At 40.5% G+C, this 18,734-nt stretch overlaps 1 protein-coding gene across 4 annotated transcripts in view; it reads right to left on the minus strand.

Annotated features, from left to right (window-relative positions):
• LOC124553683 (huntingtin-interacting protein 1) overlaps positions 1-18,734 on the minus strand; it is a 487,550-nt gene that overhangs the window by 52,350 nt on the left and 416,466 nt on the right. For all 4 annotated transcript variants that reach the window (XR_006968504.1, XR_006968171.1, XR_006968527.1 and 1 more), the window contains exons 9-13: positions 15,149-15,287; positions 7,629-7,713; positions 7,446-7,534; positions 1,421-1,627; positions 957-1,137 (exon numbers count right to left, since the gene is read on the minus strand). Coding sequence is in view for 1 of the 4 variants with exons in the window: in XM_047128283.1 (XP_046984239.1) it covers positions 957-1,137; positions 1,421-1,627; positions 7,446-7,534; positions 7,629-7,713; positions 15,149-15,287 (701 nt within the window). In the remaining 3 variants the exon portion in view is untranslated. The remainder of the gene's footprint in view (positions 1-956; positions 1,138-1,420; positions 1,628-7,445; positions 7,535-7,628; positions 7,714-15,148; positions 15,288-18,734) is intronic.

Raw genomic sequence — 18,734 nt, forward strand, 5'->3', positions numbered from 1 at the left:
CTTCATCCCAATTATATTGAACCGCACAAACTGAGATCCTCATAAATCAGGCAACTTTACTGGCAAACTGTTGCTCATACACTTCACAGTCCTGGAATCATAATCAATGGCTACCATCACTTACAATTCACCAGAAAGTGCATGATCTCAATTTAAGAAAACTAAAGCCTAAAATTCTGGTTGCAATCTTTCCAATTCTAAATCTGCAGAATTTTAGTTAATTGAGTGAAAGTGGTCGTATGTCTGATGAAGTGTCAGTAGCTCAAAAAAATTATTTAAGAATCTGTCTTTTTGAAACCACTAACACATTCAAATTGTTTTCTTTTCATTTACTTAGAGATCCCTTGTCTGAAAATGACTGAACTGCATAGCAGAGACTACTTCCTACTGTACCAATTACTAGGGCATCTTCTCACACACACTATGATTAATATAAACCATGAATGATTGTTTAAGTGCCTCTACACACACTATGATTAGTACAAACCACAATCTTGTCCTCATGAACCCTACGAGAGCCATACTTATGGTTTGTGTGATATTGTACTTCATATCCTGGAGCTAACCAATATTGACAAATGTAAATGGACTCCACATAAATTATATTTAAAGTCTCATCTTCGGAGAGACATATGAAGGAACTGTACTTTCTAGAAATATACCTCCTCCCTTTCCTGTTCCACTGACAAATAATGAATACATAGGAACAAGAACAACTTTTTGGAAGCCTCCATATGGAATTTTACAAATCAAAGAAAGCATTTTCTTCCACTTTTTAGTACAGTTGCCTGCTATAATTAAATATTTTTTCTATGTTAGGAGATTTTCCATCCATTCCTTGAACACAATACAAGTTTCTGCCATAGCATCACTTTGAAAGAAAAAAACCGGGAACTTCATTCCATTTTGACAATTTATGTTCTTACACCAACATGTTTGTCATGAGCAATACTTACCAAGTATGCTTTTCATTCTATCCTCTGCCTCTTTCTTTAACTGATCCTGAAATTTTTTATGCTTAGCTTCTGCTTCCTGTAACTGTTGATCTAACTCTTCCTTCTGTGATAGAAGATCATGGAGTTCACTTTCAAGATTACTTTTCTCTTTTAACACCCAGTCCACTCGCGCTGCAAGTGTCTGTAAGCAAACGTATCCATCTTCCTTCAAGCAATAGTATTACATAAAAGAGAAATACTTCAGATGAAACATGCGTAAGTTAAAACATTTTCATTTTAAATTTTATTTCGATTGTTTTAAACATTCTTATATGATTCCATATTTCATTTCAAACTGTAGTAATGTTTCCCAACTTTTAAGCATGTAATAAAACTACACATCATACATGTAAAATTACTGGATCATGCTAAAGAAAGGCAAAGGGAAGGCTGTGGGGCAGCCTCATATTATATATTTTACTAACCTCATTCTCCAATTTTGCATTTTCTTGTGCAGCCTTCAGTGCAGCTACCTGTTCGCTAGCCTCATTTGCTGACTGTACAAGGTTCTGCTCCATTTTTGATCTCTCAAACTGCATTTCCTGCAATTTTGCTTCTGCTTCTGCTTGCAGCCTCTGAGTTTGATCACTTACAGTTCTTGCATGAAGTAACTGTTTATCTACATCTGCTTTCTAAAAAATGCAGAAAATGGCGTAGGTAATTTTACTTTTGATTACATTACATTTCATTAATACTTGTTCCATAGATCATGAATACAACACTTCATAATGATGTGAAACTTATCAGTTTAACATAAGTTTTCCTTACAGAATATAATTTTTTTGCCACTTACTACTTAATATCTAAAAATTCAACTACTGAGGAGAAGGAGTTGTCAATCAGAAATTCTTTGAATTTGTTTTTAAATATTTGTTGGTTATCTGTCAGAATTTTAATGCAATTTGGTAAATGACCAAAGACTTTTGTGGCGGCATAATTCACCCCTTTCTGTACCAAAGTCATATTTAAGCCAGAATAGTGAAGATGATTCTTTCTTGTAGTGTTGTAGCTGCTGGCTTGGAAAGAATGACTGCATACTGAATACCGTATTTACTCGAATCTAAGCCGCACTCGAATCTAAGCCGCACCTGAAAAATGAGACTCGAAATAAAGGAAAAGAAATTTCCCGAATCTAAGACGCACCTGAAATCTGAGACTCGAAATTCAAGGGGAGAGAAAAGTTTTAGGCCGCACCTCCAAATCTAAACAAATTTGGTCCATTCTAATATGGGACACAATTTGGGTATAATGAATCACGATACAGCTACAGTAGTTTGGTTCGAGTCGTAAGCTTAGCAGTTAAGCTTTACCAGGTAGCCATTGCTATGCGTCAGGCGCTCCGTCCGTATTTATACGGGTACCCTTCCTTTTTCACGTGCTTCGTCTGGTTTGGATCGATTGCTTATTTTGCTTTGATCTGATAAGTGCCGTTTTGTTTGTTATAGGTGTTTACGTCACTCTAAGCTGAAAATGAATTACTGTGCTGTGTCATACATTGTTTGTCGCATTCTGATAGTGCGTGTTTACGGCGTGTCGCCGCTCGCGGCATGGCTTGCTTTTGTGCACGCTACCGCCGCTTACAATTAAAGAACAAGAGAGAGGAATCGTCTCATTCGCGAAACAATGGCAAGAGACTGCTATTTGTTGTCACTTACACTGCTGTTTTCTTTGATAACTATCAACAAGAACCAAATAATAGACTGCGTATGATAGAACATGTTCTCAACGAGAGTTAGGCGAAAATTTTTCTCCGTTTGAAAATCTTTGCGGCCGCTTCTTTAGTACGTCAAATTCTGCACAGAAATTAGAGTCGTCTTAGATTTAAAAATCTAGTCAGTTGCCGTGCTTCATTTCTGACTGTATCACTATTAGGCATAAGAATAATACGAATATAAACATGACACGATACGTATATTCTTCCGCGTTTGCTGTTGTCTCTAGTTTCGTAGTTTATTAGGCAGTCGTAGTTTATTAGGCAGACAGGATTTAAATGAGATAGCAGGAAACACGAAAGAATACATGGCAAAATGTTTATATTCGTATTACTCTTATGGTGAAGAGAATACTGCATGTGATTCAAATTTCATCAGGTTCCTATTAGCAACCATCTCTCCTCACAAGTAGGAAAAAGTTCAGAATGTAGAGCTGGCCATATTGACAAACATCCCAAACAGTCTTGCCAGTCGGATTTTCGTAGTACATTGAAATTCTGCTACATTCGAAGATGAACAATACGGAATTTGTATTATTCCGTTGGATAATGTATGAAAATGCAGTGGTCGAAACTCGGGGCGGAGGAAAAAAGCTCGTCTTCCATCTTTTTTTAAAAAAAATTTATTTACTGACTCATTGGTTTTGGCGCCAGTATTTATTTTTGTGCCCATAAAGCATGCCTGTGTAGCGCTACATATATTCGACTGTAGAAGTTAGTTGTGGTGGCACCTACCAACATTTTTCAGAACTTTCGCTTGCTTTGCACTCGATTCTAAGCCGCAGGCGGTTTTTTGGATTACAAAAACCGGAAAAAAAGTGCGGCTTAGATTCGAGTAAATACGGTATCAACAGTATGTGTCTCATTCAAGGCAGGGCAGAGATGGGCTCATTTATGATGGATACAGGTGCTTCAAGACTGGATAATCAATTAGTCCAAACTCAGACTAGAATAATGTGGTTCTGGTATTGGAAGACATCACAATGGAAGGTTACACAGAGATGTATATCTCAGCTTGTACTTCGAAGAAAACTTAGTAGCCAGAAGTAGACAGACTGTACCCAGCTCCATGGGCAACTTTGCAGAGGTGCAACTGCTGCAAATGTACTCTTATGTACAACAATTCCCATTCATGTTGAACTCAAGACAGTGAATTTCTTCAGAGTGAAAATTTTACCCTCTTGATCGGCTGGCAAGACAGCCAGTTAATAATAATATAAAATAAGTTTGGTATGTATTGCACAGAAATTGCAGCCTTTCAGGTGTTACAAGGCGTTTTTCCAAACTGTTACACAGCTCATTCATAGGAATGGCATCAATTAGCAACAGAGTCCTTGGAACACCAAACAGAGAATACACCATGTCATAGCCAAGCATTCATGGAAGCTACCATACTGCCAATTAAATGACTGAGCTTATCTATCATGGATACTGTAAAAAACGTGACTGTGTAGTAACTGAATTTAATATGGTCCTTAACAGGGTGTAAGATCACCACAGATAGCAAAACATAATTTGCAATGTGGTCCTACACTGGCCACATGTTGGGTAAGGATGTGGTCATCCTACAATACATCAACCAAATACATCTTGTATGTGCTCCATGGGATTTAAGTCAGTGGAACAAGCAGACCAGGCCATTCACCATATATCCTCATTTCAAGAGCTGCTCCATCCATGCAGTTCGACGTGGTTGCACATTGTCATCCATAAAATGAACTTTGAACTGTACGGACTTCTGGAAAGATGGACATAGGAAAGGAGTAAAATGTCACAACAATACTGGGTGTACTGACTTCCAAAACTTCAAATTATTGTAGCATTGTACTACTACTCCATGTGCAACTTTCCAGGAGTACATTTTTATGGATGACAATGCACAATCATATCGAACAGCACATTCCCTCCCCCCCCCCCCCCCCCCACCCCACCCCCCCCCCACACACACACACACACACACACACACACACACACACACACACACACACACACACACACACACACACACACACACACACACACAAGTACCGTGGAGCATGTGCGAGATGTGTTGTGAAGACATACCGCAGAACGTCCACATGCAGCAGTGACCATCCAGCAGTTGTCAACCTTGTTGGTGGAGGAATTCCTTACCTATCTTGTGGCCAGCATGGGAGCACACTGCACAGCATGCATTGCCATATGTTGTGACCACACGTACTGTCAAGAACAACGTCCCCCATATGTAACGTTCAGGATACCATCATAAATTGTGATGACTTCAATGTAATTATTGCCTCTGAATATTTCATTTCTGTTCATCTTACTGTGTATTCCTTTCAGTTACCTTCTATATTATACTGTAGCTTGTCTTTCAATGGACCAGTATGGTCCAAGTTTCACCACACTGACACATCATGCAAAAGTTACTTTTCTCCTGAAGTTTAGCGCACCACTGTAGTTTTTGAGTCTTTTCAAGCTCATCCTCACTGTTGTTGTATAGCACATGCTGGATACTCCCAGAGTTATTTATGGTGATACTAAGCGCTCATAGTGAATAGTGATTAATCCGCTGGCCAAAAGGCAATAAAAATTGGAGTTGCCACTGGATATTAACAATACTACAAGGAAGAAAAATTTTATTTTTGTTGTTGAGAAATATAAGCAGCAGGTCCAAGACAGAAAATAAAATCTTTTAATAGTGAAGTGGAACAAGATGAATGTAGGCTGGAACCAATGCGAGGAAACTGAGTTAGCAATAATGTAAAATTTATTATAGTTTAGTAAAGAAAGGTGGGGAAGAAATGAAAAGGAAAAAATCTTTGAAACCTGTCACATGGAAAGTAATATATTTCTGAATCAAGTTGACTGATAATGTCGTAACTTATGAAAGTATGTTACCTGTTAACAAATTACATCTTATCATCATGTAATGGAAAAGATATGTTTTCCTACCGCAAATCAGTTGCAGATATGTTAATGAAGCCAACACCAGGATATATAAACACAGAGATAAGGAATTAGTGAATCACTGGCACTGAAAATGCATCATTAATTTGAAGGTAGATTAGATGCTTGCTGTATACTGCCTTTATCCCATACCCAGCAATAGCAGACTTGGTCCAATCTCAGATGCTTATCAGTCCTTTCTTAACTTAAGCCTTACTAGTTTCCTCTTTTACTCAGGCCAATTTTTGATTTTAATTGCCTCCAGGTATCTGACCCCATCATATATTTTGAAAATAACCCAAGTTTGGCAATCATACGTACTCACTCCCATGATAACAAAAATTCTGATAGAAAATTTACCACATGGTACCAGTTTAACTCTAAACTATGTTTACTGCCATCTCGATACTAACTACTTCAATGAAATCCAATACTGAATAATGAAAACGGAATGGAGATTATCAGTTAAGTGAATAACAGTACGAGGCACAGGAAAGGAGAATATATGCAAGGATGAAGTACACACCGACAAAGAGAACTGAGGTTGTATGTTCAGTGAAAGGTTACTGCAGTTCTTCAGGAAAGGATCTATTGATTTAAAAATACAGTACCCCTAGAGACATGACGTACTGAGTGGAATAGTTAAGCCCAAGCATTCTTGTCAGGGAAAATTCACAAGGAAAGCAGCTTTATAGAAACTGAAGTGCAGCAAGGCAATAGTGAGACTATTATGAGTGTGTGCTAAAACTTCTATATCCAGGGAGCCACAGATAGTGTAGATCCTGAGTGTCAAGTTCTAAAGAGATGACAACTGGTTAAAAGTAACATTCTGTAATGTCTCAGTCATTAAGAGCCAGCACTGATGACATCTAATACCACAGCAGTGCATATTATACCATACTGAACTGTTCCTTAATAATACCCTGTTTATGAAACTCAATTTCTTTACAGAGATGAATGTGTGATGGCTAAGATTTAGATTACTGTGTTCCATCACTCGGCCTGGTACTGAAAGTAAAATTTCTTCCCTCGCCACCTAACCAAATATTTTGATTCATTCTATGTTAAATATGTATCTTAAATAAATATAAACCAAATTAACACACAGTCCTTGAACGTTCCACACTTGGTACATAGATCTCCCTCAACTAATCACATCACTATAGTTTTTTTATTAAAACTGAAATTATATGAGAGTAAAAGATTAGAAGTAATAATACATTATTACAGTAGGCAAGATATTTACAGAAGTTGATATGATCACATTTGGATAATGTTCCTTACATGTTCCAGTAGTTATTTAAATTTTACAGGTAAGCCACAATACTTTTTTGTGTCTGTTCATTCACATTTAAAGATGACAAATATTAAATAAACTGAAAAATTCTTAATCTTGGTCACATTTTGACTTATTTAAACATTTACCAGTTTCAACTTTACAAGCATCATTACATGTTAAAAAGAGCAGTGACATGCAAGAAACATGTCAATTTACAACTACATTTCCTTTTCTCTGCTCTCTTTAAAACCTGAAGGTCATAGATCTGATGCCACAAAATGTTTAAATAAATCAAAATGTGCCAAGACTATGAATCCTTCCAGTTATTTATCCATCAACACCATTAATTTCCTCCATAGGACCATGCGATCTCTTTTCACAACAAATATTTTCTGAAAGCATTTCACTTTATTTAATTATACAGATAATGACATCCACATGGTCAATATTTCTGTTGTGAACAGGAAATCCTCCCTTTACAAAGAATTTTATAGTAAGGTTGAAAGCAACTGTTTGAACAAGAAATTATTACCTGTCGTATTAGCTGAATATGTTCCTCTCTCAGTTTTGTGTACACCTCCTTTAATTTCTGAAACTTTTCCTCTATTGTTTTGGCCTTCTCTGTAATACAAGTAATACAATAAACAAATGAAAATGTAATTTAATCTCAACAGAGAAAATAATAAACTGATTTTAAGATAGTAAATTGTTTTACTTTCTGTTTCCTGGTATCTTGAAAAATCCTCTGTCTGCTGAAGTAGGTCATCCTTCAGCTGTTTTTCCTGAAGAAGTTCACTGTCCTGGAAAAAAAAAAATAGTGAATCCCTTCACATCAATAAACAATGCACTAGTTACAAAGATCATGTGAAATTTTTATCAAGCAGTACACTGCTATTGTGACTCAAGTTGTAATATATTTTTATAATTATAATAACTGTCCTGTGCTGGCCAACTATACTGTCTTGTCCCGGCCGACCACACTGCCCTTGAATGGGGTGATAGGTTGAGATGGGTAGATGGGCGAGTGGAGAAACAAGGTGAGGAATTGGAGAAAGCATTGGAGTATGTTGGCTGAATGCTTGGAGAAGATGTAGCAAGTGTACTGGACAGGAATATGGCACCAGTGAACTGCATGGAGAGTTGTGGGTAGTGCATAATGAGGTGGAGGGGGAGGCAGGACTGAGAAACAGGGCTGCAGAGAGGAGTGTGAATGTAGACCGAGTAATGTGGAGGTCATGGGGAAGGGGTGGAGGTCCATATGGGACAGAGGCTAGCCGAGATCGAGCCCAAGAGGATAACAAGATTACTGTCTTGCAAGGACAATTCTCATATACATATTTTAGAGAAACAAGGGGAAATGATCCTCATAGCTTGGGTTGTGAAGTGGGCACTGACATCTAGCATGTTGTGTTCACCAGCATGCACCGCAATTGGCCACAGTTTGTCAATGACCGTTCATTTCTGCACACAGCTGATTGGTGGTCATGCTCACTTAAAGTTCCTCTAATACGGTAGGTGATGATGCCTGTGACAGGACTGGACTGGATGTTCTGGGTGGGTGCATAAGACAGGTCTTGCCCCTGGGTCTTCCACTGGGGTACAACCCATGTGGCAAGGGGTTGTTACTAGGTAAGGATGTACTAGCATATTATGCAAGTGAGTGGGTGGCAGAATACCACTTTGGGATGGGTGAGAGGATTATAGATAAGATTTCTCCCATTTCTAGTCATGCAGATACTGTTGACTGTTAGGGCCTTAATGTGGACACAGGTTTTTATGGAGCCATCAAAGAGGTAGAGTTCAACAACCACAAAGAAAGTATACTGGGGCGAGGAGAAGTGCAACAATCATCGATATTAAAATAAACGTCTCTTAACTGTGGAACCATTCTACAACTCACAGTGTAAATTCTTTTTATGTTTTCAATTCTCAAACTGTGAAGCGATTTTTGACAGATCCTTCAGCCACCTTGTGTGTGTATTATTTTCACTTTTCCTACATCTGCTTCAGATGTTTGCTTCATGCTTTTTCCTCTAACTTACACTGATGTGACAAAAGTCATAGGACACCTCCAAATATTGTGTCCTATTGCCCAGCACAGTGCAGCAACTCAATGTGGCACAGACTCAACACATCCCTGAAAGTGCCCTGCAGAAATATAGAGCTGTGCTGCTTCTACAGGCATCCATAATTGTGAATATGTTGCATATGCAGGATTTTGTGCATGAACTGACCTCTCAATTAAGTACCATAAGTGTTTGATACGATTCATGTCAGTCAATCTGGGCTGTCAAATGATTCGAGTGTCCAGAATGTTCTTCAAACTAGTCATGAATGGATGCGAATGGTCAAAGTAGTTGAACAGAACCATTTTCTATCAATGATCAGTTCAGTTGGACCACAGGACCCAGTCCATTCCATGTAAACACAGCTCACACCATTATGGAGCCAGCATAAACTTGCACAGTGCCTTGTTGCCAACTTGGGTCCTTGCCTCTGCAGGGATTGCCCCAGACATTAACCCTGCTATCAACTCTTACTAACTGAAATCGAGACCCATCGGTCCAGATCACAGTTTTTCAGTCATTTAGACTCCAACCATTGTCATCACAAGCCCAGGACAGGTGCTGAAGGCAATTTCATGCTGTTATCAAAGGCACTCGTATAGGTTGTGTGCGGCCATAGCCCATTAACGCCAAATTTTGCTACACTGTCTTAACGGATAAATTCCTTGTACATCCTACGTTGACTTCTGTGGTTATTGTCTGTTAACAATGATAAATCTACACAAACACCACTGTTCTTTGTCGTTAAATGAAGGTTGTCAGCCACTGCGTTGTCCGTGGTGAGCTGAACTTTGGTATTCTTAGCACATTCTTGACACTGTTGATCTTGAAATACCGAATTCCTTAATAAATTCCAAAATGGTATGTCCCATGCAACCACCTCCAACTACTATTCCACTACAAAGTCTTAACTCCCATCATGTGGTCATAATCACATGGGAAACCATTTCACATGAATCACCCGAGAACAAATGACACCACCACCAATTCATACCTTTTGTACATGAAACTACCAACATTTGTGTATGTGCATGTCACCTCAGTGTACACCAGGCAATTTTACTTCCAGTATTTCCAAAATTGTTTACCCATGTTTTTCACTCATTTACAACCCTTTTCCCCGCTTACAGCAACGTTTCATTCTCAGGCGGTGCCTGTTCTATCAATCTATGTTGGTCCAGAAAAGTATTCCTACCTGTAGTCCCACATCCATTTGTATAAATGCCACCTGACCCATACAATCTCCTCCTCCTCCCCTCCCTGCTTTCAAACATGCCAGAAATAAAAATTACTTTTTCTGAACACCACCACTCCTTTCATGACAACCTTCAAATCTTCAAAGCCTGCCTGTCCCTATCCATCACTAATCTACCACTGGACAAACAAATCACGAAACAAGCTCCACACCACCTCTGCTCCCTTCAGAAAATTCTTTTAGCAAGCAACCTTAACTACCTGCACCCCATTTACCAAACTGAAATCACTGCCATAAAAATTTTGAGCAGCAGTCTTTGCACCACCCCTAAACATTTCCGATTTACTGACATCCAACACCCATTTTGGAATATCAGTTGCAAACAATACCTATCATGCCTCAAGTGAACTGCCTCATCAAACCCAAGTAGGACTTGGGCCCTGCCTTGCTGACTTCCTGCATATCCACATAGCCCAAACTCCTTCCCAACATCCCTCAAAACATACGACACAAACCCAAAACACTGTTGGCAACCTATTTAACAGCATTATCAATCCTACATAAATTTCAGTCCTATCCAAAGATTTATTTTCAATGTCACACTTGCATTCAAGCACCTCTCAATGTGGTATTCCATTCTTATGCAATATACATACTTCCAAACCTTACCACATGAATCATACCCCTGCAGTAGATCCATATGCAAGACCTATCCAATGCAAGCATCAAGCACACCCTACTCCAATCCCTTTACAATTACAGTCTATCCAGGGGCAGGGTCACCTGTGATAGGAGCCGTATCATAGACAAGTTCTGTTGTAACTGATGTTGTCAAGGGCTGAGTTAACTGTCCAGTGGCAGAACATTCTGCTGAGCACAACATACTCAGTTCCAATGGTTGCTTCACAGTCCATGCCATCTGGATCCTTTCCCAACAACAACAGATTCTCAGAAATACATAGATAGAAATTATCCTTCAAGACAGTCTTTATTCCTATGATCTCCCTGGCCTAAATCACCACCCTCTGTCCCAAACCAACTTCCACCGCTGCACTCGCACCCACCTACCTCTCACAGTTTACCTTCTTCCTTTGTTCTACTCCTGTTAAGTCACAGTGTCCCATACACAACTCTCCCTACCTGTGCCAGAGCAAGCTCAATGGTGCCACATTCCCATTTCACATACTTGCTGCCTCGCCACCCCCCCCCCCCCCCCCCCCCCTCGACCCTGACTCCTTTCTGCCCTTGTTACTCCACTTAACACAGTTCCTCACACCAGTTGGTCTGTATTTCTGGCACAATGTAATCAGCCAGTATAGCATGTGCATTTCTATTACCTGTGAATACTGGTTTAACAATAAAGCTCAGCAGTTTTGTTTATGTGCCAAGCAATGCCTCAACCATACGACACACTTTTAATGCTTCCAATTTGTATATTTTTATAATCTTATAACATATCAAAACTAATGCAGGTCACTGTTTATCAAGGAAACAGCAAATCACCCAATGAAAGACGGTTACTCGGCTGAAAAGTTAGAATGAATTAACAAGAGCCTGAAGATCGGCTTGGAATGGCGGAACCACGATTTTCCACCACAAATAAAACAAACTGGAACCATCTTGTCATATATATTAGAGCTTTGTCACTTAGCCACCACTACACGAAAATTTATTCCAAATAAACTACATATATTATGTTTGACTGAAGAAATGTATGCTAATTTTACTCTCAATACTGCAAAGAAATATGTATGGATTCTGATATCCATGTCTTAATTCAACAGTCACACGATACTAAATACTAACCTCCTGCTCCACTGCCATTATGAAATTTCTCTTTGTGGCGTAACACCTTAGTGCAACAGTATCACTGAGGTTCCCTAAGTGTGTTCACTGGGTTTGTGACCCCTTCTTTGTGTGGCTCACTGCAGAAACTTACAAGGTCACTGAAGCATGAGAACCGTTGACAATTGACAATGTTTCATCACTAAGCAGATAAAATCATCTATCACCCCATGTTCCTCTTCACTGAGGAATAACATCCTACTGACCTGGAGTTTTAAGCATTTTATATTAGTTCAGATGCGAAAAACATTAGGGATAATGTTCCCCATAACAACAGTGAAAGGTGCAAACAATATCTTTGTTGTCTACAGTGATTTATGGAAACAATTACCAGAATTTATCCGAAACCCATTCTTATCATATAAGGAGGTATATTCTCAGCTTGTCTGATCAAATGGGAAGCAGTTGATACAAGCGATTGACGTGGAACTCTACAATGGCAAGGACGCCTTCCATCTATAAATATGGACATCACATTTCACTTAGGGACATGGTAATGATTGGAGGTATTTTATATGAAATTACCACAATGCAGAGTACAGATGGTAGAAGACATTGTTTACAGTGGGGTAATGTGTTTTCTCCCAGGATTACACAACTGGAAATATAATTGAGGCATTTCACCATATGAGTTCCAAGAAGATGTTTGCAGATACATTAAATTATTATTCAAAACAGTCAATGACTGCCAGAATTAGTGTTCAGTAACATGTCCCACACCAATGTCTGCTCAAAGTGTACTCAGCTGAGCTAAAGAATCCTAACTTCTCAAGCTGAAGAATAATATCCGAACCCCGCACAGCAACTAGGATATATGAAAACTTATTTTCATGCTGCATCATGGTGTTGCAAATATCTACCAAAATAAATAAATAAGTAAAAAATTTAACTGTCGATAATCTTTAATGAACCATTGTGCTGCACATATACTAAAAACGAAGACAAGGGACAAGGGGATGAGAAGAAGCAACCCCCCTCATTTTCCTATTCACCAGTACTTACCTTCTTTGCAATTCATATGGTTTTCATTTTTTTAATATTCACATTTCTTCTATTTTATCTGCCAATACAGTTAAAAAGGAATGTTGTCGTATCTGCTACTTTCAACTGTAACTGGCTTTTCTTATATTCTCTCTGGGAGACAGAGTCTCCAGTTTGTACCAATCTCAATGTCGCAGCAAGTGCAGTGATTCTTAGAGAATGCTAGACTACACTGCCTCAAACACACAGACCAAAGCAGGTGAATGAGCAATCTTGAAAACAAAACAGCAGGTACCTCAGTACATATTTTTACCTCTAAGTCAACACACAATGTAGCAAATCAAATACTTCCAGCAGATTATTCTGTGCTGTGGCTTACTCATCCAGTGAAGATAGACACATCCAGTAATTTATATTGTACACTGCCACTAATACAATGAAATATTTGAGTCGAAACAAGGCCCCGGGAGTAGACAACATTCCATTAGAACTGCTGATGGCCTTGGGAGAGCCAGTCATGACAGAACTCTACCATCTGGTGAGCATGATGTATGAGACAGACGAAATACCCTCAGACTTCAAGAAGAATATAATAATTCCAATCCCAAAGAAAGCAGGTGTTGACAGATGTGAAAATTACCGAACTATCAGTTTAATAAGTCACAGCTGCAAAATACTAAGGCGAATTCTTTACAGACGAATGGAAAAACTGGTAGAAGCGGACCTCGGGGAAGATCAGTTTGGATTCCGTAGAAATGTTGGAACACGTGAGGCAATACTAACCTTACGACTTATCTTAGAAGAAAGATTAAGAAAAGGCAAACCTACGTTTCTAGCATTTGTAGACTTAGAGAAAGCTTTTGACAATGTTAACTGGAATACTCTCTTTCAAATTCTGAAGGTGGCAGGTATAAAATACAGGGAGCGAAAGGCTATTTACAATTTGTACAGAAATCAGATGGCAGTTATAAGAGTCGAGGGGCATGAAAGGGAAGCAGTGGTTGGGAAAGGAGTGAGACAGGGTTGTAGCCTCTCCCCGATGTTATTCAATCTGTATATTGAGCAAGCAGTAAAGGAAACAAAAGAAAAATTCGGAGTAGGTATTAAAATTCGTGGAGAAGTAGTAAAAACTTTGAGGTTCGCCGATGACATTGTAATTCTGTCAGAGACAGCAAAGGACTTGGAAGAGCAGTTGAACGGAATGGACAGTGTCTTGAAAGGAGGATATAAGATGATCAACAACAAAAGCAAAACGAGGATAATGGAATGTAGTCAAATTAAATCGGGTGATGCTGAGGGAATTAGATTAGGAAATGAGACACTTGAAGTAGTAAAGGAGTTTTGCTATTTAGGGAGTAAAATAACTGATGATGGTCGAAGTAGAGAGGATATAAAATGTAGACTGGCAATGGCAAGGAAATCGTTTCTGAAGAAGAGAAATTTGTTAACATCGAGTATAGATTTAAGTGTCAGGAAGTCGTTTCTGAAAGTATTTGTATGGAGTGTAGCCATGTATGGAAGTGAAACATGGACGATAACTAGTTTGGACAAGAAGAGAATACAAGCTTTCGAAATGTGGTGCTACAGAAGAATGCTGAATAGGATTGGGGAGAAGAGAAGTTTGTGGCACAACTTGACTAGAAGAAGGGATCGGTTGGTAGGACATGTTCTGAGGCATCAAGGGATCACCAATTTAGTATTGGAGGGCAGCGTGGAGGGTAAAAATCGTAGAGGGAGACCAAGAGATGAATACACTAAACAGATTCAGAAGGATGTAGGTTGCAGTAGGTACTGGGAGATGAAGCTTGCACAGGATAGAGTAGCATGGAGAGCTGCATCAAACCAGTCTCAGGACTGAAGACAACAACAACAACAACAACAACAACAACAGCAACATGAATTATACAAAAATGGGTAGGCATGCATTATACAAAAAAAGGGGTGGGTGTGCATTATACAAAAACGGGGCAGGCATGCATTACACAAAAATGGGGCAGGCATGCATTACACAAAAATGGGTCTGATAGCAATGGTTATGCAAATGATCAACTGAAGACAATTGCCTTCAGTTCAATTTTACACACAAGTCCACCAAAGTTAACCCTTCTAATGAAGCTATTATTCTCTATAGTCTTCAGTCCAAAAAACCTTTGTTGCTAGTTGGGTCTCCAAGTCCATTATTCGCTCATTCAATTGTTCCACAATCCTTTTGTGCTCTGCTATTAGTCTCTGAATTTCTTGACGAAGGCGTGCTATTTCCATATGTAGGTGTTCAATTAAATTGTCCCTGTAACAAGAAATTGATTTCACTAACAATCTCCATTTTGCTTATATTGTGACTAACCATTGAAGAACGCTATACAAAACAAAATGTTAACATGGTACAGAATCACACAATGGAAAATCCAGGATGGACCGTAACAGTACTATGAAAAGGATAGTTGCTAATCACCATATAGCAGAGATGCTGAGTCACAGATAAGCACAACAAAATGACTGTCAGAAAGTGAGCTTTCGGGCAACAAAGCCTTCATCAAAAATACACACACACACACACACACACACACACACACACACACACACACACACACACACACACACGCAGACGCAAGTGCAACTTACACACATATGACCACAGTCTGGCTGCTGAGGCCAGCCCTTAAACAGGAGTACCTGGTGGGAGAGGTAACTGGGTGGTGGGGAAGAGGAGGAACCTGGGTGAGGAGGGGAAGCAATAGCGGGGTAGGGGGTGGGGTGGGGGGTGGGGGATGGGGGATGGGGGATGGTAAAGCGCTGCTTGTGGGAATGTACAGGGGTGAGGTAGAGATGTGGCATGGCAAATAGGCGCAGTCGGGAACTCGGACGGAAGGCGGTGGTAGCGGAAAAGGGGAGAAGTACAAGACTGTAGGTATGCTGGTGGAATAGAGGACAGTGGAGTGCTGGAACGGGAAAAGGGCAATGACTTATGAAGGGTGAGGCCAGGAGGATTACGGGAACATACGATGTATTGAAGGGTGATTTCACACCTGCAAGTCACATCCCACAGTGGGGTATCAAAGCCAGTGACAAATGCTGAACATGATGCTGAGCCATATGTCAGACTCCTATAATCAAGACGGGACAGGATCAGTGTTATATAAAGCTGCAGAAGAACAGTGCAGTCTGATCCCAGCTTGTGTTACTGGGGCAGTTAAGTGCATTGAGATGTAGCCAGGACTTATGCTTAAGCTGGTGAAAAAGGAGAATCCACATCAAATATGCATCAAAGTATAGTTCTGGTTGTGAATGAACAGTACGTCAAAAAAGGTGCACGACATGAATCTTGGGAGCTGAAAAGTGAAAGCCATAGTTGGTAGTCGATGACTGCACCTTACGAATGGCGCCCTGCAGTCAGCATTCAGCAGGACCCACACTAGAGGTGCAATAGTCAAAGCGAAAATCAACTGATTACAAGAAGGGTGATACTGGATACCCCATAGCTGCTGCTAGACAGTTGATGGCCACTAGAAAGAGAGGGACACTCAATACAGAGCCCTGCAGGACCTCATTCTCTTGGACAGGGGTGTACTGGGACAAGTACCAATTTGAATCCACAAAGTACAGTGTGACAAGGAGTTCTGGACAAAAATTGGACTCTGGCCTCCAGAGACCCCACTCATGTAAGGTAGCAAGGCTGCAGTGTCGCCATGTGATGTCAAAAGCCTTTTATAGGTTGAAGAAGACTGCAATAAGGTGTTGAGATTGGTCAAAAGCTGTCCGGATGGCAGACTCCATGCTAATCAAATTAGTAGTAGTGGAACGGCCTTAACGAAAATGGCCCTGGGACAGACCCAGAAGGCCCTGCGATTCTAGGAACCAACACAGCTGCCGGCTCACCATGTGTACCAGACAACTTACAGAGTACACTGGTAAGACTAACTGGGTGATAGCTGCTCATCACAAGGTGATCTTACACAGTTTCAGTACTGGTGTGATGATGCTCCAGACATGGTTGAAAATGATAAGGAGATGACACTGACAATGTGCCGATAGGCATTTAAGAATGCAGTCTGGCCCTGTGGCTGTTTCAGGCCAAAGGGCTAAGGGTTGGGTTGTTGTTGGGGAGGGACCAGACACCGGGTTCATCGGTCTCATCGGATTAGGGAAAGACGGCGAAGGAAATTGGCCTTGCCCTTTCAAAGGAACCATCCCGGCACTTGCCTGGTGCGATTTAGGGAAATCACAGAAAACCTAAATCAGGCTGGCCGGACACGGGACTGAACCGTCGTCCTCCCGATTGCGAAAGGGCTAAGGCACTAAGGAATTCTCATTCACTGAATGGAGCATTAAACGGCTCCAGGTGGCAAGTAATGAAAGATAAGTGCATAAGCTCCACACGCTGTTTGATGTCACAAAAGGGCAGTTGAAGGTCCTCAGATGCAAAGGCTTGAGCATAATACAGAGAAAAATGTATGGTGACTGTGTCTGTGTTAGTGAAAACAGCAGACTTCAAGGAAATACCAGGTACACTTGCAGGGGACTGGTATACGTAGAGTTGCCTGATCTTCACCCAAATCTGTGAAGGAGGTGTATGTAGTCCAATGGTTGAAATGTAATGCTCCCAGCATTCTCGTTTCCGTTACTTTATTAGGTGGCAGACCCAGTCATGGAGCCATTTAAAGGTAAAGAGGTGACCCACTGATTGATGCCACTTATGGAACTGGAGAGTCCATCTAAGATATGAGAATGCAGGATTTCTTGGTGAATATCAATGCTAAAATCTTGTTGGGTTGACAGCAGTGTCAATGCGTCATTCTCCGGAAACGTTTCAGCAAGTTTCTTACTTGCTATCTTCAGGCGAACTGCCATGTTCACATCTCATCCGGACCTTTATAGCCACTGGACCATGAGCTTATGGATAGCATGTCGCAAGTGTGTGAACTACGGCAGTACGTCCTTGTTGCGACACCACTGCAAGAACATGAGTCTGCTGAGAAAACTTGCCTTCTTGATCTGAAGCCTGCATTCTCATATAACGCAACTCTATGGGGAGGACATACAATGCAGCATCAAGTCGCTGCAAAAACTCTGGATCAAGAAGGAGAGTTTGCTGAGCAGACTTGTGTTCTTGCAACGCTGATGGGACAAGGACGTACTGCTGCAGTTCACTGTGACATCCTATCCATTAGTCAATGGTCCAGCAGCTACAAAGTTCTGGATGCGACATGAACCCAACACTTCGCCTGAAGATGGCAAGCTAGAAACTTGCTGAAACGTTGCTGGAGAACAATGCATTGACTCGGCTACCGGAGAAGATTTTATCACCCATCTGTGATCTCTAATGGCCTTTGCAATTTCTGAGAGGCACTAAGGTACTGTCTTTCCAATGGGGATCCAGAATAATAGGGGATCACTAAGTCATCCAGTGATAGTATGGCTGCTGTTGCATCTTGGACAGCCATGTCAATAGCTTCATTTAGCAGAGAGGTAAGAATGACAGTGGAGGTTACAGCACCCCAGTTGGTGTTTTTGATAGCCCATATAGGTGGGTGTCCGGGGGAGTGATGCTGACAGACAGACAAGATTGGGAAGTGGTCACCACCACATCGCCCCAGTAGCTGAGTGGGAGAAGACCATGGCTGCAAACAGAAAGATCAATGGTCAAGTGAAGTTTCATGTTCCACACTGAAGTGTGTTTGGCAGCAGTATTCAAGAGACAAAGGGAGAGATCTTCCAGTAAGTTCTTGATATCCTT

Source organism: Schistocerca americana, chromosome 1 (assembly GCF_021461395.2).
Source record: "Schistocerca americana isolate TAMUIC-IGC-003095 chromosome 1, iqSchAmer2.1, whole genome shotgun sequence".
Lineage (NCBI taxonomy): Eukaryota > Metazoa > Arthropoda > Insecta > Orthoptera > Acrididae > Schistocerca > Schistocerca americana.